General features: G+C 39.2%; 1 protein-coding gene and 1 pseudogene across 8 annotated transcripts in view; one reads left to right on the top strand and one right to left on the bottom strand.

Moving 5' to 3' along the window:
- Positions 1–10,100: 10,100 nt before the first annotated feature.
- TAX1BP1 (Tax1 binding protein 1) overlaps positions 10,101–26,431 on the top strand; it is an 84,090-nt gene continuing 67,759 nt past the window's right edge. For 3 of the 8 annotated variants that reach the window (XM_061414273.1, XM_061414271.1, XM_061414275.1), the window contains exons 1-3: positions 10,121–10,260; positions 15,634–15,719; positions 16,993–17,161. In XM_061414273.1, coding sequence (XP_061270257.1) covers positions 17,000–17,161 — 162 coding nt within the window. In that variant the 5' untranslated portion in view covers positions 10,121–10,260; positions 15,634–15,719; positions 16,993–16,999. Of the gene's footprint in view, positions 10,261–15,633; positions 15,720–16,992; positions 17,162–26,431 lie in introns of all 8 variants that reach the window. The other 5 variants (XM_061414274.1, XM_061414272.1, XM_061414277.1 and 2 more) reach the window with 3 other exon arrangements.
- LOC133246206 (EEF1A lysine methyltransferase 2-like) lies at positions 23,985–24,736 on the bottom strand (annotated as a pseudogene).

Here is a 26,431-nt window from a genome sequence, read left to right as displayed (position 1 = left end):
AGCTATTTGTAAGGCCTCCTCAGACAGCCATTTTGCTTTTTTGCATTTCTTTTTCTTGGGGATGGTCTTGATCCTTGTCTCCTTTACAATGTCACTAACCTCCATTCATAGTTCATCAGGCACTGTTTATCAGATCCAGTCCCTTAAATCTGTTTCTCACTTCCACTGTGTAGTCATAAGGGATTTGAAATAGGTCATAGCTGAATGGTCTAGTGGTTTTCCCCACTTTCTTCAATTTAAGTCTGAATTTGGTAATAAGGAGTTCATGATCTGAGCCACAGTCAGCTCCCTGTCTTGTTTTTGCTGACTCTATAGAGCTTCTCCATCTTAGGCTGCAAAGAATATAATCAATCTGATTTCGGTGTTGACCATCTTGTGATGTCCATGTGTAGAGTTTCTCTTGTGTTGTTGGGAGAGGGTGTTTGCTATGACTACTGTGTTCTTTGGCAAAACTCTGTTAACCTTTGCCCTGCTTCATTCTGTACTCCAAGGCCAAATTTGCCTGTTACTCCAGGTGTTTCTTGACTTCCTACTTTTGCATTCCAGTCCCCTACAATGAAAGGGACATCTTTTTGGGATGTTAGTTCTAAAAGGTCTTGTAGGTCTTCATAGAACTGTTCAACTTCAGCTTCTTCAGCGTTACTTTTTGGGGCATAGAATTGGATTACCGTGATATTGAATGGTTTGCTTTGGAAATGAACAGAGATCATTCTGTTGTTTTTGAGGTTGCATCCAAGTACTTCATTTCAGATTCTTTTGTTGACTATAATGGCTACTCCATTTCTTCTAAGGGATTCCTGTCCACAATAGTAGATATAATGGTCATCTGAGTTAAATTCCCCCATTCCAGTCCATCTTAGTTCGCTGATTCCTAGAATGTCAACTTTCACTCTTGCCATCTCCGGTTTGATCGCTTCCAATTTGCCTTGATTCATGGACCTAACATTCCAGGTTCCTATGCAATATTGCTCTTTACAGCATCGGACCTTGCTTCTATCACCAGTCACATCCACAGTTGGGTGTTGTTTTTGCTTTGGCTCGATCTCTTCATTCTTTCTGGAGTTATTTCTCAACTGATTTCCAGTAGCATATTTGGCACCTACCGACCTGGGGAGTTCATCTTTCAGTGTCCTATCTTTTTGCCTTTTTATTGTTCATGGGGTTCTCAAGCCAAAAATACTGAAGTGGTTTGCTATTCCCTTCTCCAGTGGACCACATTCTACCAGACCTCTCCACCATGACCTGTCTGTTTTGCAGGGCCCCACATGGCATGGCTGCGTGGCACAGGAGCTAATGTAATACATTAGCATAAGCTAAATGACATAATCAGTAGCACCTTGACAGTTGGAAGACAACCATCAATAATCAAGAAGTGAGCCATGGCTCAATTCCTGGAAATCTCTGCCTCCTTCCCCAAAATAGTTGGAATAATCATCCCACTCGGTAGTTTGTAAAATTACCCAGCCCCCAAAAACTAACTATCCCATATTTCAGGGTCTCTTGCCTTCTGAGATGGCCCACAGTCTGTCTGTGGAGTGTGTTTCTTTCTAAATAAGTCTACTTCTTACCTATCACTTTATCTCTCAATGGTTTCTTTTTGTGATGAGACATAAAGAACTGGGTTTCATTAAGTCTTGAGTCCAGGTGTGCAATCTCAATGAAAGGACCATGGGTTCAAGTCCCAGGTGGGATTCTGGCTGGGTTCAAGTCCCCAGCCACAGGTTCAAGTCCCATCTAAGGTGCACAGTTTCACAAGTGCATGCTCACAGAGCAGGTAAAAGGGCAAATTTAGAATCGAGAGGCAATGAATTGATAATTTATACAGCAATAATCTCCAAATTCCATCCTCTACCCCAATTTTTAGGCCTCTCAAACATGTTTTATGAAGCAGACTGGGTATCAATCAGGTAAATAGCCAAACTCTCCAGTCATAGGCAAAATACAAATTCCTTTTCATGGATCTCTTGAGATATAGTGAAATCATGGGATGTGAGCAAACACCTGGTTAGAATCCATGAAACGTGCATAAATATTATGGTGGACTTGCCTGTCTGGAGCACATTATGCACATTATGATGTTAATGCAACTTTTTTGTTGTGATGAAGCAGCATTCAGAACAATGGCGTATAGGATAGGTGGGAAATGATGGAGTCACATATAAACAATTCTTTTTAGTGAAATGTTTGGTTGTGGAGGTGGACAAAAAAGCTGTAGTTGGAGGGCAATGTGAAGCTGGGGAATTAAAAACAATTTTCCAGGTGGCGCTAGTGGTAAAGAACCTGCTTGCCAATGCCAGAGAGGTAAGAGATGCAGGTTCAATCCCTGGGTCAGGAAGATCCTTTGGAGGAGGGCATGGAAGTCCACTCCAGTATTCTTGCCTGGAGAATCCCACGGACAGAGGAGCCTGAAGGGTTACAGTCCATAGAGTCACAAAGAGTCAGAAAGAACTGAAGCGACTTAGTACACACACATACAGGTAAATTATAGAGCCTTGAGCAAGTGGAAAAGACAAGGGAAAAGATCCAGTGGAGATAGAGGGCTAGGTTATAAGAGAGATAATGTAGAGTTCCTGAGAAGGTGGGAGGGGACAGGATCTGTGGAACTGAAAACACATTTCGGCCTAAAACTTTGATTTAGACTTTGTTTAAATTACAATTTTAGAAGATGGTCTTAGTAACATTTTATTAATTAGTAAATAACTAATAATTAATAAAATAACTTTATTGATTTTAATTATCATTGCTATGTAAAGTGACTCAAAGAATAAAGGTATGTGATGAAAAACACAGAGAAATAGACCTTGTTGACATAAGTACCTTAAGAATTCAAAATATTGTGCTGACAATTCCTTTTCTCAGTAAGATAAGGAAGAAAGGTTAGAGATTATTTACATACCAGTGACCTCTCCCTTGCACAGGGAACAAAGAATACTGTTAGGAGCCAGATGGGGGCAAAGGTCTTACTAAAGTATAAACCTCTGCAGGCTCTGTTCTTTAATATCATAAATTATATAGTTTCTCAATATCACAAATTACATAGTTTCCCTTTTTGATCGTGCAAGAAACTTCTCAAAACACTCAATTTTAACTTCAAAGGTTTTGCTTAGTATTCCCAGACAAAACTTTTAGTGGTAAAGAGTATGATGACCACAGAGTCTGTAAATGTGTTTGGGGAAATTGCTCTTAAATCTGCAAGATGAAAAATCAAGGGCTTTTAGAGTATTGGAAAAAATGTTAATGAAATGACAGTCCATGGACTCTGAGTTGGATAATGAGGGAAGTATTAAAAGGAGAAAGCATAAAGAGATACTGAGGTCTTTGAAAAATAGTTACAGTGGCTATATTTGTATAAGCAAGTTAGAGGAATAGGAAGTTTTCATCAGAGAGCAGGATCCTTGATCATGAAGGTGAAAGAATGGGTGATGGTAAGGCCCAAGGTATGAGCATGGAAATAGGTATCTGGACTAGAGTGGAGGAGATTATTAGAGATGAGGGATTCAAGAAATTTTAAGGTCAAGGTGTTACTCTTTTAATTTTAATGTCATCCAAAAAAACACGGAGAGGCTTGGAATAGAAAGGGAGGCTGTGCTGTGAAGGTAACAGTCTTCAATGAACGAGGTAGAGTGACTTGGAGATCAGCATGAAACCGTTTGCAATTCTGAAGTGGTTTGCCATTCTCTTCTCCAGTGGACCAATTTGTCAGAGCTCTCCATCCATCTGTCTTGGGTGGCCCTACATGGATGGCATGGCTCATAGTTTCGTTAAGACAAGGCTGTGGTCCATGTGATCAGATTGGTTAGTTTTCTGTGATTGTGGTTTTCAGTCTGTCTGCCCTCTGATGGAGAAGGATAAGAGGCTTATGGAAGCTTCCTGATGGGAGAGACTGACTGAGGGGGGAACTGAGTCTTGTTCTGATGGCGGGGCCATGCTCAGTAAATTTTTAATCCAATTTTCTGTTGATGGGTGCAGCTGTGTTCCCTCCCTGCTATTTACTGGGGCCAAACTATGGTGGAGGTGATGAAGATAATGGCAACTTCTTTCAAAAGATCCCATGCATGTACTGCTACACTCACTGCCCCCAACCCTGCAGCAGGCCACCACTGACCCACCCCTCTGCTGGAGACTCCCAGGCAAGTCTGGGTCAATCTCTTGTGGGGTCACTGCTCCTTTCTCCTGGGTCCTGGTGAACACAAGGTTCTGTTTGTGCCCTCCAAGAGTCTATTTCCCAATCCTGTGTAAGTTCTGGCAGCTCTGTGGTGGGGTTAATGGCAACCTTCTCCAGGAGGGCTTTGCCATACCCAAGTCTGCTGCACCCAGAGCCCCTGTCCCTGTGGCAGTTCACTGCTGACCCGTACCTCCACAGGAGACACTCAAACACAGTTCTGTCTCAGCCTTTGTGGAGTCCCTAGGTCCTGGTGCACACAAGGTTTGTTTGAGTCCTCTGACCTCTCTGGCGGGAATGGGGTTTAATTCTAAAGGAGAATTTGCCCCTCTTATTGTCTTGCTGGGGCTTCCCCTTTGCCCTTGGGCATGGGGTATCTCCTCACAGCCACTCCAGTGAAGTACAGCCGCCGCTCTAGCACCTACCATATTGCTGGGGTTTCTTTGACCTTGGACGTGGGATATCTCCTCATGGCCGCTCCAATGCTACGCAGCCGTTGCTCCAGCTGTGAAAAGAAGAGAAGCGAAGAGCAAAGGAGGAAAGGAAAGATATACCTCTTTGGATGCAGAGTTCCAAAGAATAGCAAGGAGAGATAAGAAAGCCTTCCTCAGTGATCAGTGCAAAGAAATAGAGAAAAGCAATAGAATGAGAAAGATTAGAGATCTCTTCAAGAAAATTAGAGATACCGTGGGAACATTTCATGCAAAGATGGGCACAATAAAGGACAGAAATGATATGGACCTAACAGAAGCAGAAGATATTAAGAAGAGGTGGCAAGAATACACAGAAGAACTGTACAAAAAAGATCTTCACGACCCAGATAATAACGGTGCTGTGATCACTCTCCTAGAGCCAGACTTCCTGGAATAAGAAGTCAAGTGGGCCTTAGAAAGCATCACTACGAACAAAGCTAGCAGAGGTGATGGAATTCCAGTTGAGGTATTTTAAATCCTGAAAGATGATGCTGTGAAAGTGCTACACTCAATATGCCAGCAAATTTGGAAAACTCAGCAGTGGCCACAGGACTGGAAAAGGTCAGTTTTCATTCCAATCCTAAAGAAAGGCAGTGCCAAAGAATGCTTAAACTACCACACAATTGCACTCATCTCACACTAGTAATGCTCAAAATTCTCCAAGCCAGGCTTCAATAGTACGTGTACCGTGAATTTCCAGATGTTCAAGCTGAATTTAGAAAAGGCAGAGGAACCAGAGATCAAATTGCCAACATCCACTGGATCATCGAAAAAGCAAGAGGGTTCCAGAAAAACGTCTATTTCTGCTTTATTGACTATGCCAAAGCCTTTGTATGGATCACAACAAACTGGAAAATTCTTCAAGAGATGGGAATATCAGACCACCTGACCTGCCTCCTGAGAAATCTGTATGCAGGTCAGGAAGCAACAGTTAGAACTGGACATGGAACAACAGACTGGTTCCAAATAGGGAAAGGAGTACGTCAAGGCTGTATATTGTCCCCCTGCTTATTTAACTTATATGCAGAGTACATCATGAGAAATGCTGGGCTGGATGAAGCACAAGCTGGAATCAAGATTGCTGGGAGAAATATCAATAACCTCAGATATGCAGATGACACCACCCTTATGGCAGAAAGTGAGAAGAACTAAAGAGCCTCTTGATGAAAGTGAATGAGGAGAGTGAAAAAGTTGGCTTAAAGTTCAACATTCAGAAATCTAAGATCATGGCATTTGGTCCCATCACTTCATGGGAAATAGATGGGGAAACAATGGAAACACTGACAGACTTTATTTTGGGGGGCTCCCAAATCACTGCAGATGACGACTGTAGTCATGAAATTAAAAGACGCTTACTCCTTGGAAGATAAGTTATGACCAACCTAGACAGCATATTAAAAAGCAGAGACATTACTTTGCCAGCAAAGATCTGTCTAGTCAAGGCTATGGTTTTTCCAGTGGTCATGTATGAATGTGAGAGTTGGACTGTGAAGAAGGCTGAGCGCCAAAGAATTGATGCTTTTGAACTGTGGTGTTGGAGAAGACTCTTTGAGAGTCCCTCAGACTGCAAGGAGATCCAACCAGTCCATCCTAAAGCAAATCAATCCTGAATATTCACTGGAAGTACTGATGTTGAAGCTGAAACTCCAGTACTTTGGCCACCTGATGCAAAGATCTGACTCATTAGAAAAGACCCTGATGCTGGGAAAGATTGAAGGCAGGAGGAGAAGGGGACGACAGAGGATGAGTTGTTTGGATGGCACCACTGATTCAATGGACATGAGTTTGAGTAGGCTCTGGGAGTTGGTGACGGACAGGGAAGACTGGCGTGCTGCAGTCCATGGGGTTGCAAAAAGTCGGACACGACTGAGCAACTGAACTGAACTGATGAAACTGTTTACCTCAGATTGGGACTTGAACTAATGTGGTAGGACTATGTGTTAGTCATTCAGTAGTGTCCAACTCTATGTGACCCCATGGACTGTGTAGCCTGCCAGGTTCCTCCGTCTGTTTAATTCTCCAGGCAAGAATATTAGAATGGGTTGCTGTTCCCTTCTCCAGGGGATCTTCCCAACCCATGGATTGAACCTGGGTCTCCTGCATTGCAGGAGTATTCTTTACCATCTGAACCACCAGGATTGGGGCCCAGCCAAAAACCCTGCTTGGGAGTTGAACTCATGTGGCTGGACGTTGAACCCAGTCAAAACTGAATTCTTCCAACTCAGGTCCTCCAACTGAGATGACAGACATTGTTTTAGGACCTAATGAAGCTCAGGTTCTAGACAAAGTATTAGGTAAGATGTAGGTTTATTCAGAGAGACAAACACTCCACAGACAGAGTGTGGGCCATTGCAGAAGGCCAGTGCAGCCTCTACATGTGGTGGGGTTAGGTTTTATAGGCTGGGTAATTTCATAGGCTAATGAGTTTGAGGATTTTTCCAAACATTTTTAGGACGAGGGGGAGATTTCCAGGAATTGAGTCACAGCCGACTTTTTGATCTTTGATAGTGAGTCTTGGAACTGTCATGGCACCTCTGGGTGTATCGCTTAGCTTGCTGATGTGTTACAATGAGCATATATTGAGAATCAAGGTCAGGTCGAAGTTGGCTTGTCTGTCATCTTGGACCCATTTGATTCTAATCAGCTTATGTTGTGTCCTTGGGCTATGTCATGCTTTCAAAGATTGTGCCTTGCCCCCTTCCGTCCTGTTTCAAGCAGACAACAGCAACAACAAGGGCAGAGGGAGTTTAACTGGTTGGCATGCAACTCAAAGGAGCAAAGTTTTATAGAAACATTTGGGAGAGTAATGATAGGCGAACTATAAGGAGTGAGAGAATATCAACTATCTCCTAGCATAGGGTAGAGGAAGTACACCACGCTACTTTAGAGTGTTTGAATTTTCTGTTTAACCAAAATCTACCATTGTTCAAATCTCGTCTTTAAAAGCACTTTTTAAAAAAAGGTTTACATATCTATCAGTTTTCTAAGGAAAGGATAGTGTTTAGCAATGGGTACCTTTAATACCAACGTAAGTCATTGTTTCAAAAGATGAAGACAATTCATTTTACATGCTTTCAAAACCAATAATGACACTTCTATAACACGCCTTTGTGAATTTGTTTCTAATTTTCAATCCATGTTGTACCACCTAATTGTTCCGTTTGTTCCCATTTTTAGATTTAAAAAAGATTTCCTTATTTATTTATTTTTATGGCTGTGCTGGGTTTTTGTTGCTGTGCATGGGCTTTCTCTAGTTTCCCAGAGCTGGGGCTACTCTCTGGTTGCAGTGCACAGACCTCACGTTGCGCTGGTTTCTCTTGTTGTGGAGCATGGACTCTGGGGTGCTTGGGTTACAGTAGTTATGGCACGCGGGCATGTGAATCTTCCTGGAGCAGGGATCACACCCATGTCCTCTGCATTGGCAGGTAGATTCTTAATCACTGGAACCACCAGAGAAGCTCTTCATTTGTGCCCTTTTAATTATTCTCTCTACATAAGCCCTTTCAGATCCTGTTACTCTTTCAGAGCTTAGAGTCCAGTTTTTTAGCCAAATAATAGCAATAATAATAATTACCAATCTTTCTTTCCACTTTACTTCTAGGAGTCCATTTCCTACATATCTAACACTTTGCTGTCCCATCTTATAATATCTTGATTAGATTTAAAACAGCTTTAGGGAAGAAACTGTGGATTATTCTTTGCTTTCCTCAGAGTATATAGTATTAACATAACCAAGAGCACATAGTAAATGACCAAAAAGCACTTATCAAGAAGCATCCTGGCGTGGTGGGAAATGCAGAAACTTTGGGAGTGATAAATTTGAATTCAGTGTAAAAAGGGTTTGCCTTTTGGGGGATTATGGGCAAGTTATTTAACTTTCCTGAAGCCATATTCCCCTGCAAAATGAGGATAAAAATTTACAGGGTTGCTGTGAGGAATGGAGGCAACCTAAGGACTTATGCAGGGACTGGGAAGCACTGTGTGCCCCACAGACAGCACTTATTATGATTTGTGAACAATCCTCTCCCTACCTGACTCCTCTGCCCAGGCTCTTATACTCTGACTTGACGTTTTCTTCCATGTCTTCAACAAAACCGTACTTAATAGTCTACATCTACCTCTACCAGGAGCAGTGTGTTGTTTACACAAGCATCTAAACTACTACTAGAAGGCTGCTACCAGTAATGCCAGTGAATACTGAACTTACCACATCATTTTCATCTGCAAAATGAGATTGGTACTCATCTGTAAAGATTCTTCTGAAATCTGTGATCAAGTGTGATATACAGAACCATACCAAGTTCAAAGATTTCAACATATACGAAACAAATCAGTTGGCAGATAATCAGACATCATTATCTTAAGTATGTAGAAGTAAAGTATACTGAAGAGGATTTTGTATCTTCTCAATTTAGGAGATGCTTCAACATTTGACTTGATCTCATTTACCATCCCTTCTTCATGGTGATGTTGCAAATTTTATCAAGAGCTTTACAGCAATGCAGGAATATAAGGAATTAGAACAGAATGTACTTGCTTCCGTGGAGTTAGGATTTAAACTGAATACTCTTAAGGCGGTAAGCTATATAACAAAGTGACTTTAGAAATTACAACTGGACAGAGAATACAGGGCAACCTACATTCACGCACACAGAATAACAGGTAACAAAAGCAGTTAACTCATAGAACTAGGTCATTGCTGGAACAAGAGGAAATAGAATCATAGAGCACTAGAACTGAAAATCTCCTAGGAGAAACCGAGATTTTACAGAGAACAAAATCCCTTAGTTAAGTAAGCACCGGACTGGTCTACCACCAGGAGTTGGGAAAGTGCCCAGGAGCGAGGGGCTACAGCAGCCCCAAGCGCGTGGTCCTCCTTTGCTTCTACGATTGTCTACTTTCCGAGCCACAGAATAACTGGGTTCGCTTAGATTTATAAACATCTAGGCAATGACACGGCACTAGTTCCTATATCTCTGGGCTACCCTTTCCACTTAACTGTTAAGTTACTTTTCAATTAAAATAATAATTAAAACGTCAAAAATGCATTATCTAAACGGATCCTGTTTTGTTGCCACAGGTATCTGAAAGCGGCGAAGCGGGAGAAAGCGGAGGAATAGCCGAGTCCATGGAACAGGCCGTTTCGGGTTTGTTAGGGTCCATGGGGTCGCTGAGGGTCGGACACGACTGAGCGACTTCACTTTCACTTTTCACTTTCATGCATTGGAGAAGGAAATGGCAACCCACTCCAGTGTTCTTGCCTGGAGAATCCCAGGGACGGGGGAGCCTGGTGGGCTGCCGTCTATGGGGTCGCACAGAGTCGGACACGACTGAAGTGACTTAGCAGCAGCAGCAGGAGCCTACAGTCTGCAGCTAGGGTAGTTAACCGCCGGGTGCAACCAGATTGATATTTCAGCGGTTAGGCCCGACCGACTCCTCCCGACGTCGGCGGCGGAAGGGGCGGGTCCATGGCAGGAAGTGGCGTTTCACCGGCTTTTGGCCTGTGGGGAGGTGTAGCCGGTCGGTAGAGGGAGGCTGTGGTGGCGGAAGAGCTTTGGAGGCTGATGGCGGCTGAAGCTCGGAAACCTCTTTAACACTCCTCTCTTCCCGAGAGTTCCTCACTCGGTAAGTGCCTCTCCAAGCCCGCCCCGGCGCCTCTCGTGGGGTGGACGTCCCCTGGAGCTCTGTAGGGGCTCGTGATACGCCCCTCAATTCTGGAGTCTAGGGGCCTGACTAGTCTCGGGAATGGTCTCCGTAGTGACGATGCTGCCGAATGACGATGCTTTCCTTCCCGAGGACAAACCTTTCTTCCCGGACTGTGATTGTGACGGGAGTGTGGACGACTTTGGTTAGCAAAGGAGTTGGAAAAAGGGACGGGGGGCCGGCCCACACGGCGGGGAGGCCCTAGGATAGGCCTTGGCGATTTAGGGGAGCCGTGTGGGGTGTGGGCCCTTTGGGGACGAGTAGCCAGAGACCCCCGGAAAATAAAGTGCTTTGGCGGAGGCTCTACTCTATGGTGAGTGCTTAGTGGGTAACGTCTGGGCTGCTGGGGTAGGTAAGCTTAGGAAAACATCTAGGTCGTGTCGAAATGGGACACTCAGGTTTGCCCGTGCGGAGTGAAACCTGTGTTTTGTTTTGAGTCGCCAGTAGATTAGGAGGCGGGGACTCCGTGCGCCGCGGGCCTTGGGCGGAGTTAGCTGTTTGTGCTCGATCTCCAAAGTCAACTGGGTTATAGAGTTAGTGAACGCTTTTCTTGTCTGCTTATAAATAAATGACTGTCACGCCTTGTGCTCGAAGGGATCTTAAATCTTCCGAGAAGAGTCATGTTTGTCTATGCTTAGGCAACTTGTCCTGATTTCACAACACTCCCAACACCCCAGAGGTCCGCGGGTTGTGGACAAGTCCCGACAGGAGCTCGTCATTTTGGGGAATCTTTGCTAAGAGATTAGTATGCGTGTGTGTGTGTGTCCTGATAAACATATTACCTTATTGGTAATCATTTTATTTGAGAACGCCGTGACATTTGATTTTCTACATATATTTTAGGTTTTACGAAGTAGTTACGAATCGCTTTTGTGTCCGGGACAGGAAATTCTAAGTTTTCCACTCGCTAGTTGTAGAATAGCTGCATGCAGGAATTACTAATTGTAGTTTTGGAGCCCGATTCCAAAAGCGTTTAAAGAGATTATTAGAGTAACATGTAAATCTAAAAACAAAGTGGGCTAATTACCCTTGGTGTGCTATTCGGGTATGGAAAGGGGCCTTCGTTTTGTTCTTATCAAGGATAGAGTTGATTTCTTGAAAGAATACTTGATTAAGTTTTCTAGTCATTCCATTGTTAAATTGCACACCCCTGTTTATACAATTATGGCTGCAGCCATTTGCGTAGTAGTAACTGGTAAATATCCTTTACTTAACAAAATAACAGATATTTTGGAATTCTAAGTTTTGACCTTTTTTAATGATGTTAAATATTCTTGAAAGGTCTTAACCATGTTCCCTTTTTACTGCTTTGGGGGCATTGCCTCACATATGAAGTTTATTGGATTGCATTCTTTTGAAATTTCAATATTACTAAATAAAATTTTGGCTATATCCACCTCTGGCCTTTTAAAGTTTAGTTTGTCTCAAACTCTTACAGGATGGTAAAGATTCCCTCCCCTCTAATAAAAAGTCAAGTTTCACAGCTTTTTAGAAACCACCATTTAAAACAAAGTTAAGTGGTGTGCATGACACCTGGCAGAGTGTAATGAGTAGTGGTACTCAGCTGTAAGAGTTGTGGAGATTGGGAGGACTGTTAAGTGTGTAAACTGACAAATTGGTGGATTTGCTTCTGCCTTCCAGAAAGATCGCTGATAATTCTTTTCTGGTCTGTAAGCCAGCTGATATAGTCTTTGAGCTAAACTGTGAGTAATTGGAAGCAATTAGAATATTAGCTGTAGTTTTTCCCTTCAGATACTCAGTTTCTTCCCGAACTGTTTGGAGATAAGTTTGAAAGTTCATATATAATTAACTGAAAATTAAAAAAAATTTTTTTTTACTAAGTATTTCAACCACTGTATGTAATGTGTTTCTATTGCAAGAGGTCATATGTGAGTTTTTATTACTAGTCTTTGTCTACTTTGGATTTACTAACTTTTATTATGGAAATTTTCAAAATACCCAAAAAGAGTTTAAGGACTCACTATTTTGCTAATCTGGGTTTATCACCCCTGGAGTTTTTTAAGGCAAATCCTGGACATCAGGATATTTCACCTATAATTTATCATCTTTAACTGGTAAGGACTTTGAAAAAAACACAATCACCATAATAATAGTATCACCTAGAATAAAATTATCTTATTTCTTTTTGAATTCTAAATGTTAGAATTAGCAAATTATATAAAATATCCAAATTAGAAAGTTTGCTCTTCTGTACATTTAATGCACAGAAGTTCTTAGTATGGTCAACTTCCTACTTTATTTAATTAAGGTTTACACATTTTGGGCTAGTTAAGTAAAATGAGTATCAGAAGTCACTGGAAAAATGCTAGCAGAAAAGCCAGATCAGGCTTGGGCTTGAAAAAGTTCCAAGAGGAAGAACATAACACTGATATTCCCCCGCCCTCAGTTTATTTTAGCTACTTACCTGAGGGCCCACTGCATATTGTCTATTATTCCTTAGATATTGATGAGTCCTCAAAAATAACAAACAGTGGATTTTAGACCAAAGACTTAACAGAGTTAAGTTTACAGCATAACACTTAAAAGGAACCCTAGAGATGTTAGGGAATAAAGTAGAAAATAGGGAAGAGGGCACTGCAGACGGCGTGTAAAAGTATTTCAGGCTTTATTTCCCAGCCAGGCATGTGTTTTTTCTTTTTTTTTTTGAACTGTTCTCATGTATTTTTAATTTTTTACTTACGTAACATTGGTTTATTACATTAGTTTCATGTGTATAACATATTTCTAATTCTGTATATACTACAGCTTGTTTACCACCAAAAATATAGTTTCCATCTGCCAGCATACAGTTGATCCCCTTTGCTCTTTCCATCCCTTTTACTCTTGTTCTTGGTAAGTCCGGTTTGGTTTATTTATTTATTTTTTGTTTGCCATATTTCTAGAGGTGTACTTTATAGAGAATGGGAAACGAAATTCGATATGGTAAAGCTATTCCTACTTTTGTGGTAGGCATTGTATTTCCTCTCTCCAGCTGAGGCTGAGTTTGTTCTTTTTCTCGTGCTATCAGTGAAGCTACACTTCCCAAACACTACCACAAGGTGATGCAGTGACTCTGCACATTACTTCCCCATCGCATGGTGTGTGGGTCTGTGTGTGTGCCTGTGAATCATTGTGATGCATTAACATTCTCAGTGAATTTTAACGATTTTAAAAGGTTTACCATCTTTTCACTGCGTTTCTTATCTGTGTGAAGAATGAAACATAAACTGTATGGGAATTAGATATTTTACCATTTAAAATGGGTCGATTCATGTAGTTACATTCAGATAACATTCATCCTTGTTAACTTTTTTATGAGTATAAGTTATATTGGAATTAAATTAAAAAGTAATGAGAATGAAGTGACTTCTGTAAAAATATTTCTGTAGTTATAGTCAGATTGAAATGTTTAAAAAGGTTAGTGTTGGAGAGAGATTAATGAAGGTTATTAATGGGATAATTGCAAATTATCTTACTCTAAAGATTTATAAGCATCATGAATATATTTAATATCTGATAGAGTTTTATATTAAAAACTTGAATTTTGGGGAGAGAGTTTAAAAATGAAATTTCTTGTTGATGTATTTATTTAAAATAATGAAAATAGTACATTAAATATACTGGTAAAAATTCAGTCAATTGAATTAAAAGTTGAAGTTCTTTTAAGTCCTCTTTTCACACATAACTCATGAGTAAAGACGGTAGTGTGTGCTTTTTAGTCCCTTTGATACATTTATAAGCATATATACACATGTACATACATAAATACATATGTGTATTGTTGTTTTAGTTGCTAAGTTGAGTCTGACTCTTTTGCGGTCCCATGGACTATAAAAGACCAGGCTCCTTTGTCCATGGAATTTTCCAGGCAAGAATACTGGAGTGGGTTGCCATTTCCTTCTCCAGGGGATCTTCCTGACCCAGGGGTTGAACCTGTGTCTCCTGCTTTGGCAGGCAGATTCTTTACCATGAGCCACCTGGGACGCCCACATACGTGTATATACCTTTATGTTATTTTACATCTTAAAAGCTTTTCAGTGAAGTAAAAGTCTAATTATTGATTTTTAAACGCTCTTGTAATTGAGGTTAAACAAAAGTTTAACCTCCACTACCTTGTTGTATAACATATACTGCTTTGTTGATTTAGTTTACTTTAGGAAACATATTTAAGTTTTATGAAAAAAGTTTCATTCTTAAATGACTTTTAATGTACAACACGGGAAACTCACCCTAAGCTAACTTTGTTTTCTTCTTGCTGAGTATCTTCCTCAGAGAAACTTATACTCACTTTCTTCATAGAAAAACATTACTGATTCACTTGACTCAGTTTTGGTAGTTGTATCTAAAAGAGTTTGGTTCAGTTAATTTAGCTATAGTCTTTCTCATGGGTTTTTTATAACAAGTAGTGAACATTTTTTCAAAACTGGAATCAAGGGCTTTTTGTTTTTTTTAGGAAGCCACTAAATTTGAAAGGAGATTATTATTAGTGGTTTCATTAACATTATGACATCTCTTTGGGCTCAGGTTTGCTCAGGCTATTCAAAGAAACAAAGTAATGAACACTTATTTTAGGAAGTTTCTAGTGTTGTGCTACCTTTTCATTTTCCTGAAGACTTTAGGTTGCCAGCTGGAGACTATTGACTGTTAAGTCTTTCTGTGAAGTAGGGTTGTTGGTAATAAAGCGTTTTTGTTAGTGCAGAGATACAGGAAATTTACTACTGAATGCATTCTCTTTACCTTAGAATCCTGGCAAACCTCAGGTGGGAGAGGCTGATAAGACATCCAGCCTGGTATTCTGCCACAGTGGCTTTCAGGTTCATGAATGACAGTCTCTTTGTGGGATGTCCAGTATATTGTATATCCTATAAGTACAAAGCAGTATCTTGACCATAACAGAAGCAGAGTAGAGACAAAAGGAAAATTGGGCATTTTCTGAAGTGTTATTTCAGAATTTTAAAGATGAGCTTTAGTATTTCAGATCAACAAAAGAAACGTGGAAAAGCATTTTATCCTAGATCTTCCTAGAAATAAGACTTCTTAGTAATTGTTAAAATGTGAGTAGTGTTGAGAATTCGCTGGTAGTCTGCTGGTAAGGACTCTAATGCTTTCACTGCCTTGGCCAGGTTCAGTCCCTGGTCCAGGAACTAAGATCCTGCGAGCCTCACAGTGTGGCAAAAAAAAAAAAAAAAAAAAATGTGATTAGTGTTACTTCTGTAGAAACTTCATGGGTTTGTGAAGTAAATTAGAATAATTTGGTTAGCAAATGTCTTAACCCGGTTTTTCCCATTATTACAGAGATTCTTGTTTTGATGACTCAGAAGCAGGTGCCATTGTGTCAGTGGCAGTGTTTCCTACGTGGTCCTGTAGAAACAACGGCTGAAGTGAGTCTGTGACACACTGTAGAGATATATTTTTTGAGTAAATTATATCATTTTTTCAAATGTAGAGCAAATAATTTGGAAAACATTTAGGTTTTGAAGATTTTTTTAGGCCGCTTTCACCATTCATCTGCTAGCAAGTGCTAAGTTAGTGAGCACTCATTGAATCTATAATAGATTCTCAACAGAATGTATTTCATTGACACTATATATTTAAAAATACATGTATTTTTAATCAGTAACTGTATGGAAAGGATACAATAATCCTAGAATCAAGATAGAATGAAAGGGTAGAATTGTTGTAGGTAGAGATGAACGAGTAGGCCGAACTATTTCAAGTAGACCAACTGAGATTTTTACATCATTTGTGAGATTTGAACAAGTATGTACCAGAAGCCCAAGAAGACAGCCCAGGTCTGGGAATCTGTGAGAGCTGCTAATGGAGACTTAAATTGATGGTTTGAGTCATAGTCTAAATAGTAGTCCTCTGTGCTGGCTGTATACAGGATTAAGATTACTTTGAAGTGAAGTGAAGTCGCTCAGTCGTGTCTGACTCTTTGCGACCCCGTGGACTGTAGCCCACCAGGCTCCTCCATCCGTGGGATTCACCAGGCAAGAATACTGGAGTGGGTTGCCATTTCCTTCTCCAGGGGATCTTCCAACCCAGGGATTGAACCCAGGTCTCCCACGTTGCAGGCAGACGCTTTAACCTCTGAACCACCACTTTGGGAGGCTTAAAAAAAAATGTGTGTACACGAACTTGCATGCAGTGCCCAGGTCCCAAAAAGTCATTGTCTAAGACCCCTTAATGATTCTAATATGTAGCCGGGGTTCAGAAAACCTGGGGATCATGAATGTGGGTCAGGAATGCATGACACAGAGGTTGACTAGGCTCTAGGTTACAGGAGCCTAGAACCTAACGTGGAGGGATACAATAGGTTGGATTAGGGAGGAAAGTGATGCAAGTTCAGGGGTTCAACATAGAAACACTGCTTTTGGTTTGCAAGAGAAGCAGAGGGCTAGGCTTTGCAGGAGAGGTGAAAGTTTGGTTTTTAAGTTTTTTTAACTCGAACTTTCTGAAACATTTTGTAAATTAATTACTTCCCAGTTTGTGTTTTTATATTTAATCATATCTAAAGGAGTTCCAGTATTTAAGAAGTATGTCTTTTCAATAATTCTCTGAGAATATCCATGTAATTTACTTTTAAAACTATATATTTTCTCAAGGTTTTTTCTTAGTTTGTATCATTAAATATGTATAATTTACTTGTTTCAGATTCACAATGACATCCTTTCAAGAAGTTCCATTGCAGACTTCCAACTTTGCCCATGTCATCTTTCAAAATGTGGCCAAGAGTTATCTTCCTAATGCACACTTAGAATGTCATTATACTTTAACTCCATATATCCATCCACATCCAAAAGATTGGGTTGGTATATTCAAGGTAAGAGAACTTTCTGCATATTTCTTCCATGTAGGCACTCTTTATTTTCTTCTTAAGAGGTTCACAATTAGTTTATACTTGTGTTAGCTCTACGTTAAGGATTATTTTTATAAATGTCAAATGTAAAACATTATGCAAACTTGAAATATTTAATAGTGCAGGGTAGTGTACAACAAATGTTAGGAACTTCAGTTCACCAGACTTGCCTCTCTGTGATCAAAAGGTTTGACTTAAAATTCTTTTCAAATTTTTTTCTCCCATTTTCTCCATTCCTTACCTTAAAAAGGTGATCTTTTCCTTTGGATTGCTATATCATTTACGGTTTTGTCATTTGTAATTAATTTTGTACAGCTCTACAGCTGTGTTACTATCTTTTCTGTTGTCCCACATTGTTAAAATATTCCTCATATTGTCCCATGCTTTAATAAGAGTATTCTGTTTTACATGACTAGTAATTTCATTGATGGCAAGAGTCCTAGTTCTAATATTTTGCCATTATGTGTTACATTTAGTTGAAAATTACACTGAGATGATCATTACAGTGGTGGAAGTTTTTTGGCAATTTCAAGTCTTCAGAATGTAATGGAGAACCAGAAAATAAAAATGTGCTTTGAGCAAAGTAATGCTGTAAATGTACAGGTAGTAAAACTTACTTTTCTCTTGGGTTATTCTAGATTCTCCCTTGGAAGCAATTTTTATTTTAGGTATGACTTGTTAAAACCAAGACCAGTAGGTATTGAAATTTTAATTGTGTGGTCTATATAAGTTAAATAGTAAAGTAGAAAGAAATAAAAGTAGCTGCTAGAATTAGGTACATTGAGAGTATCAAGTAGTCAAAGTCTGTCCTAATAGAGTGAGGAGGGCAGAAAAACTGTATGGGACAAAACAAAGTTCTGGCCTTTAATGACATTTCAGTACCTTTTTGAATCTCTCATCCCTTGGCATTGCTGGATTGGTGAGTTGTTTACTCTGTTTTCTTTAGGCTAGTCAAAATCCAATATGAAGATACATGTATTGTAAGCTTGTTATGAAATCAATATCATTTTTAATTTTATATAAGAGATGAATAACAAGTTAAAGACACTAAGAATTGGTATTTTCTTAAAGAGTGAGACAGAGAGGAAGAATAGAACAGGGAAATGAGATTGAGGGAAGAAAAGGGCATTCCTGGCAAGAAAATGGCATAAGCAAAGGCACAGGGGTGAGAATGTTAATGAGAATGAGTTAGTGAAGTGGAGGGAGATGAAGTTAGTGAAGTGGAGGGAGATGAAGTGTCCGTCTTTGATGGAAGACCTTCAGTGTTAAGCTAAGTAGTTTGCAGACTTTTCATTATGTGCAGTGAGAAGTCTGCATATGTTGGCTGATGGGTGATAAATTGTATTTCAAGAAGATAAATCTTTACTTTTTTTTTTTCAGACTACTTATTTTTGTCTTCTGGTCCCCCCTCCCATTTTTTGTTAATAACCTATTGTTTACGCCAAAAGTTTATGACCATCTCATCAGATTCAGCCGAACACAATCGTGTCAGTTTTACTGCCTGTTTCCACATTTTTAATATCACTGCTGTAATTCATGCCCTCCTTATCTCCTTCTAAGACGATTGCAGTAGGTTTCCTGTTTTCCGTGCTTTCATTCTTAATGCCACTCCTCAATTTTATCTGTTCTGCAAAATGCTCTATATATAATAGAAAATGAAAATCTGAACATATCTTCCTCTTGTTTAAGTGGCTTTTCATCCTCTGTGGGATAATGTCAAGACCAAATAACTTAGGGTGCCAAATAGGGCTCCTTTATAAGACCTGATTTATAGCTTCCTTTTTTACATTGCCTGCTTATTTTTTGCTATCATATTGCTAATGTATTGTCTCTTGTGCACTCCAAGGACTGTTAACTCTTTTTTAAGCAGTAGTACTTACATAAATAAATAATAAATAAATTTGAGTAGAATACCCTTTCCATCTTTTTGCCTGGATGATACTTACTCAGTGGGAAGTTTAAGCATGTAGTAAAAACTTCAAACTGTACAGGAAAAACTCAGGAAAAAAAAATCATGTTTTAATACTATTACCTAGCAATAAGCATTGTTAACATATTGGTATATATCTGTAAATAATAATTATACTTTGTCTATAAAAAGTATACACATATGCTGTTGATGCATTGTGAAATTCATGGAAATGTTTCTAAATATTTACCATTAAACAGTCCTTAATACAGACTGTATTTTTTTAAATTTTGTGTCCATTTATTTCATAGGATAAGTTCTTGGAAAAGGAATTACGATGTTTATGGCATTGAATGTTTTTAAATACTAGATATGTACTGCATATTGCTGTCTAGAATGATTTTGATGGATATATTGACAAGGCAGGCAGGGAGAAACAGCCTAGATCGTAACTATAAGGGGAAGGAATGAAGGGAAAGTGTATTGTGTGTTTTAGAAAATCTTAATTTAATTTTCCTGGGACAGGTACCAGTTGTAGAAAATGAATGGGAAAAGTTTGTTTTAATATTTAGCTGAGGAATAACTTTTAAGCAGAGAGAGAGTTTAGAAGTGAACTTTAATCTTACAGTGCTGAATAAGATAAATTGGAATTAGAATTTTAGAGAATGTTTAGACCATCTTAATTTCTAGGTGAGATAATGCAGGCCTTTGAGAAGGGGATCAATTCTGGGTAATAATCCATAGGAAGCATCTATAAGGTTTGTCAGCAGTTAACTGAATGTATTGAGACTGAAACTCATTCATTAAATATCCTCAGTGAGGAGGAGCAAGGTCATGTGCTGAGTTGGGATGAGGAGTGGGGCTGTGGGTGGGGATCTTGAGTATGGAGAAGATTTGGTCTTGCTACTGTGGAAGAATGGAGAATTGGAGTAGGTTAACCAGGAGATTGTTGAGCAGCCGTTTTGTGAGTTTGTCTAGAGATTGAGCACCTAGAATTGAGTGAATTCCAAAAGTGAGTATTATTCACACTGAATTTGGAAAGAGAAGTCAAGAGGGCAAAGGTTACTAGCATGGTTTTAGGTGCATTACTGGAATGGTTAACTGACCGTGAAGTCCAGGTTGGGTAGGGGAATGAGTGAAGCCAGACTAGGGATGTAGACTGGGGTGGAGATTTTCATTTTTTCCTTTCAGGTTTTCTTCCTCTTCTCTAGTGTTGGTTAAATTATAACTAAAACATGTAGCATGTTTGTTTATTCTTTATACTTTGCAAAGATCTATTCATGAGAGCATTATACTCAACATTTTGCAGATGGGGGAACTGAGGTCCAGAAAGAAGTGTCTTGGTCACTCCAAATTAAACTTTGGAGCTAACGTTTGAACTACATGTAAACCACGTGTAAAACTTCAAGAACTGTTCTTGGCAGTTTGGTTAAGTGAGAGATTTAGTTTTTCAAAGTTAACAACAGAATTCTTAAAAAGTTCTGTGTGCATTTTATGAATGATAGGATTGAAGTTAAAAAAATACAGGAAAAGATTGAGAACTATACATGATGTCATATTTATTATCAAACCCAACATTAATTGCAATAAAATATTTAATATGTCCCATTATATTTGTTTTATCATTATCAATTTGATTTGGTCTTGATTGTATAAGTATTTTTAAGAATTTATTTATATTTAGGCTATGCTTGGTACAAATTAAATTAACTTATAATTAAAATACTTTAAAGGTCCATGAGACTTTTTTTTTAACTGTAAAGGAGTTATAACAATTCTCATGTTTCAGAGATACTATTCTAGTTGTGGAAATTGGGAATGCAAAGTGATTATGTCATGTTGTCCAGAGTCACATAGGCAAAACCAACCTTCCCAGTAAGGTACTATTCTCACTGAAACCTTACTGACAACCAGATTAAAAAACTTTAATTTCCTGGTATGGAAAGTGAAACTAAGCAGTGATTTTATACTTGAATATCTTGTTTCAAGTTTTTCCCCTCTTCTTTGTTTCTCTTTTCCTTTTCATATTTGTCTTCATTCTGCTGCTTCTGTCTTCCTGCCCTGTCTCCATTCCAGTCCTTTCTTATTTTGTTTTTAAAAAAATATTCTCCTGTTGTAAAAATTATCATAATTTTAGAAAACTTAGAACAAAACAGGGGATGCAAAAGGTAAAAATTTAAGATGGCCAGCAGTCCCATCGCTCATCTATGTGCATGTGCTCTAAGTTGCATTAGTCAGTGTTTGACACCGTAGCCCACCAGGCTTCTCTGTCCGTGGGATTCTCCAGGCAAGAATACTGGAGTCTGTTGCCATGCCCTCCAGGGGGTCTTCCCAACCCAGGGATCAGACCCTAGTTTCTTAATAAAGAGTGGTTACCCTTATTAATGTTTTAAAAGTGTTTCCTTTCAGTCCTTTTTTTTTTTTCCTTTTAACTAAAGGGCGAATACTTTTAGTCTTTTTTGAATGCGTATATTTTGAAAATAGTTGAAAGTAGTAGTATATGGGGTCGCTGAGAGTCGGACACGACAGAGCGACTTCACTTTCACTTTTCACTTTCCTGCATTGGAGAAGGAAATGGCAACCCACTCCAGTGTTCTTGCCTGGAGAATCCCAGGGACAGAGGAGCCTGGTGGGCTGCCGTCTATGAGGTCGCACAGAGTCGGACACGACTGAAGTGACTTAGCAGCAGTAGCAGTAGTATATGGTGTATTTTATGTCCTGAATTTTTCACTTATGATTGTAGCCACTTTCTCAATAAGTAGCTCTGTAACATATTATCTCATGCAGGGACATTTATGTTGTTTATGATATGATATTTCTTAGAATGAGCATTGCATCTCCCTTTGTGTATCTAGGCATTTTTGCAGTTCTTTCCTTTTAAAAAAGAAGGACCTTTATTCTTGTAATGGTGTTTGAAAATTACAGTATATACAAAAGAAAATTAATACCCTTACAAAGTGTACCCTCACCTTCCCCACAAATACCTGTTGCTGTTTGGTGTATGTTTTTCTAGAATTTAAAAATTCATAGGCTCATTTTTAAACTGTTTTTTAGGTTTTGTATTCATCTGCACATAATCAGCAAACTTCAGTGCCTTACCTGCTTCATGCCCTGTCTGTCTCCATCTTTATCTTCCCCCAAACCAGTCCCCACTGTCTCTGTCTTTGCAAGTGCTCTCTGTGTGCGCTCATTCCTAATGTTTCTTTCTTCTGAGGTTTCTCCAGAATTTATTAATACCTGTATTTTTACTTGATAAACTTGTCCTTCTGGTCTTCTTTACATTTGCTTTCAGAATTTACTAATGATTAATACCAACATGTTTTCTAAAATGTTAATCCTATTTAAAGGAAACACACTTGCCATTTTTTTCTTTTCTGTTATTCTTGTTTAATTTCCTTTTTTGCTCTTACTTTGCCAGTAGCATTAGTAACAGAAGAATGATGTCCAGTACTATTGTTAATTCCCCAAACTGGACTAAATAGTGAAATATCTGTTGTTTTGGTTATTTTCTGAGCATAGATAGGCCCTCTTAACTGGATACAAGTGTAGCTCCTAAAAGCAATATGTTTTGACAGTTGTAGGTAACTTTGCCCCATTGTTCTAAGTATCATCAGAATTCTCTCTGCCATTTATCAATGTTATAAAATTTGCTGTTATCAACTCTAAATTTTCTTTATGCTTGCTGCTAAGGGACTAAAAGGCAAATTCCCTTGCATTTCAAGGGATTGGACTCTGCACTCCAGAAATCTGATCAAGTTTACAAGATAACCAAAAAAATAAAAGAGAAATAGTGTATGCCTTGGACACTGTGGTGTGATTTTTCTAATTTGTTTACTGTTCTTACCATGAATGTATGCATGATTTCTAGATGTCCAAATTCTGTTTCTTCCAGTTTGTCCTTCTATCGTATGTGGGAGTTTAGATGTTAGACATAACTATCCTAAAGGGATCTGTACTCTGTCTTTCCATATTGAGAGACTTTTACATTATTTTTTTAAAGTATTTGCTTGACGTGCACCTCACATAACTTTTGTTCAGTTTTTCCTTCTCAAAAGGAATTTAAAGTATAGTTCTATATTGCTGATTTTTATATTCAGATTGAGTTGCATCTTGCCCCAATTTCTTGGTTGGCTTAGCGTGGGATACCTGTGATGTTTTAGAGCATGGTCTGCCACTCCCTTGAGTTGCCCAGATTTATACATTAAAGGAAAGCAAAGTATAAGTTAGCATTGTAGTTACACAATAAGAAACAGCCTGAATTACTGTGATTCAGTTAGAAACAGCAAGGACCAAACCACTTAACATATCTCTCAAACATTTTTCTTATGTGGTAAAAGATTGCACTTCCCCATTAATGTTTTTCTTATCATGAAAGACAGCTAGAAACAGCATTTTCCACCTTTACCTTACTGTTTCTGTCTTTAGTCAACTACATTTTATTTAGGAATAGTATAGTCATTGACTCTGTTGGAAGGAAGGAGGTGGAATTTCAGAAAGTATGAGAGTATATCCTACTAGGAGAAGAGTGAGTAGAGTCCTAGTGGTAAAGAGCTTGAACTTTAATGAGATTATTTTATATCCTGCTAGGAAAAGAGTGAGTGAACTTCAGGTTTAGAGCCTGACTTTGCCTTTTACTATTCCCCCCCCCCCCCCCCCTGTAAGTTCATTTACTGCTTTAAAGTTTTAACTCAGCAGTTAACAGGAATTTTTTTTTTTAATCTGAAGAAAAATATTTACATCTCAAATACAAAAGAAAATTTTAAAATTATTCTTGGTTGATCTCTAAGACCCAACCACTTACAAGCCTTTTTTTTTTTTTTTAAACCAACCCATTATTTCTACTCAAAATGTGCATCCTGTGTACTTACTAAACATTTACTTGCACTTGCATTTTATGTGTCAGGTCTACTTGATGCAGAGCTTCTTAAAAAGCACTAACTGAATCTGTCCAGTGAAGTCTCATGTTTTTTGGAAAACCAGTTTCCAGATTGGCTGCCAAAGCTGAACTTGGGTCTGGGCAGCTCTTCGGAAAGTTCACATCCTTCACCAGATTCATCCAGCAACTCTTCCTTGGTCCAATTACATGAGGTTATTAGAAAAAAGCCTTTCACTTTCAACACTCTGGAGAGAGATTTCAAATACTTTCTCTCCTCAATTGCAGTGTCAGGATTAAGGCTTATGGCATGAAACATCCGTCCCTTTGTCAACACAAATGAAACCCAGACAGCTTTGTGGAAGGGTTCAAAAAATCTTCTGCCTTCAGTGTAATGTTAGATAAACCTTCTTTCTCTATAATACTTCCAGAAAGCTGTATTGCAGGAGAGTAATCAATTCCATTAACATCAGAGAAATCAAATTTTGCAAGTTCAACCAGGAAAACGCCAGTTCCCAATATCAAGCACTGAAGCATCCAATGTAATCTTGTGTTTCTGCATGCACCTTATTAGTCAAGTCCTACTCTCTTCTCTAAACCATATTTCTCCTGTATCTCCGTATTCTTGGAAAGTTTGCAGTTCTCTCTTATAGACAGCCTCCCAATGCTCTCGGGTTCCCAGAGCAGATGGGACAAAGCCTTCCCCTCTAGGACTGCCCCCTGGGGACCGCACCATGGCTCCAGAGCCGCTGTCGTCATCCATGCCCTCTACTAGTTTCTTAATTTGTAACATAAGGGTAGTATTTTTTCAAAAACAATAAATGTATTTATTACTGCTGTTCCCTGTGCCGCTGGAATCAGGTATATATAATTGTGATATTAGCAGTTCTGTGTGTCCGCCATCACAAATATATGGCTCACTAAGCATGTTTTCTAACCACCTGGTCCAGGTAGAGCCTCTTCAGGTAGGGAGATGTTTTTCAAAAAACGTGTAGCTCTAGAATAGTATTTCTTTCCAGACTAGCATATGGACCAGCATGGGGACAAAGAATACAAGGTATAACTTGTACCAGGTTTATCTTTTGGGGAATACTTCAGATGGGCTCTTTTTCAGGAGATGTTAGAAGCATTGGGAGATAGGAATGAGGGACAGAACACCTTAGAGTTAACATCACTGTCCCTAATAGGTTATGTGCCCTTGGTTATTAATGAATAGTAACATTTCATGGACACTCACGTGCCAGCATTGTGCCAAGTGTCTTTACAGGGCTTACCTCATTTGATACACATATAAGCCTTTGAGATTGATTGTTATCTTCGTTTTATTTATTTATTTTATGGCTGTGCTGGGTCTTGGTTGCTGCACAGGTTTTTCTCTAGTTGTGGAGAGCAGGGGCTACTCTGTAGTTGTGGTGCATGGGCTTCTCATTGTTGTGACTTCTCTTGTGGAGCACATGCTTTATGGTGTCTGGGCTTCAGTAGTTTTGGTCCCTGCCTCTAGAGCACAGGCTCAATAGTTGTGGCACATGGGCTTAGGTGCTCCAAGGCACATGGGATCGTCCCTGAACCTGTGTCTCATGCATTGAACCACCAGGGAAGCCCTGTTATCTCCATTTTAAAGACGAGACAACAAAAATAACTTGTCTGAAATCTTATAACTACTGATATTTTTTAGCAGTCTGACCCTACTTTCTGTGCTGTTAATTACAGCATACAGTGCTTGCAAAAACTACCTTTTATGGTGTGCCCATCTTGGGTCAGGCACTCTGCCAAGTGCTGCTTTTATGTTTATTATCTAATTTAATCCTTCTGAAAATTTTGAGAGAAAAAAACTGAGCCTTAGGTCAGGGAAATCACTTAAACATGATGGTTTCCTTAAGCTTCTTTCAAATGTTTTTGACCATGACACAGAAAGAAATAAAAATTCTGTGATTTGACCCAGCAGAGTTGCATGCAGATATATACTGAAACAAATTTTCATCAAGCAATACTTAGCTTTCATGCACTCTGATGCTTTCTAATTAAAAAAATAAATGTGGGCATGAATTACTAAATTGAATCACCACGTACTCTACTGGATTGTGACCTACAGTTTGAAAACACTCCTTTAGAGACTAAAGATAGTAATACAAGATTCTTCCATCTTTAGTAGTCTGGAATATCCAATCCTAGGTCAATCAGAATTATAGAACATATGTGTAATCAAACCCTGTGGATGATGCATAATTTCTCGTGTGTGCACAGTCACGTTGGACTCTTTGTGACCCTTTGAACTATAGCCCACCAGGCTCTGCTGTCCATGGGATTTTTTCAGGCAATACTGGAGTCGGTTGCCATTTCCTTCTCCAATAGGATCTTCTTGACCCAGGGATTGAACCTGAGTCTCTTGTGTCTCCTGCATTGAAGGTGGATTCCTTACCCACTGAGCCATCATGGAAGCCATGATATACTG

This window comes from Bos javanicus, chromosome 4, assembly GCF_032452875.1.
Source record: "Bos javanicus breed banteng chromosome 4, ARS-OSU_banteng_1.0, whole genome shotgun sequence".
Taxonomy (NCBI): Eukaryota; Metazoa; Chordata; class Mammalia; order Artiodactyla; family Bovidae; genus Bos; species Bos javanicus.
The sequence above is the reverse complement of the archived record's forward strand: the minus strand, read 5'-3'. Positions and strand labels throughout refer to the sequence as shown.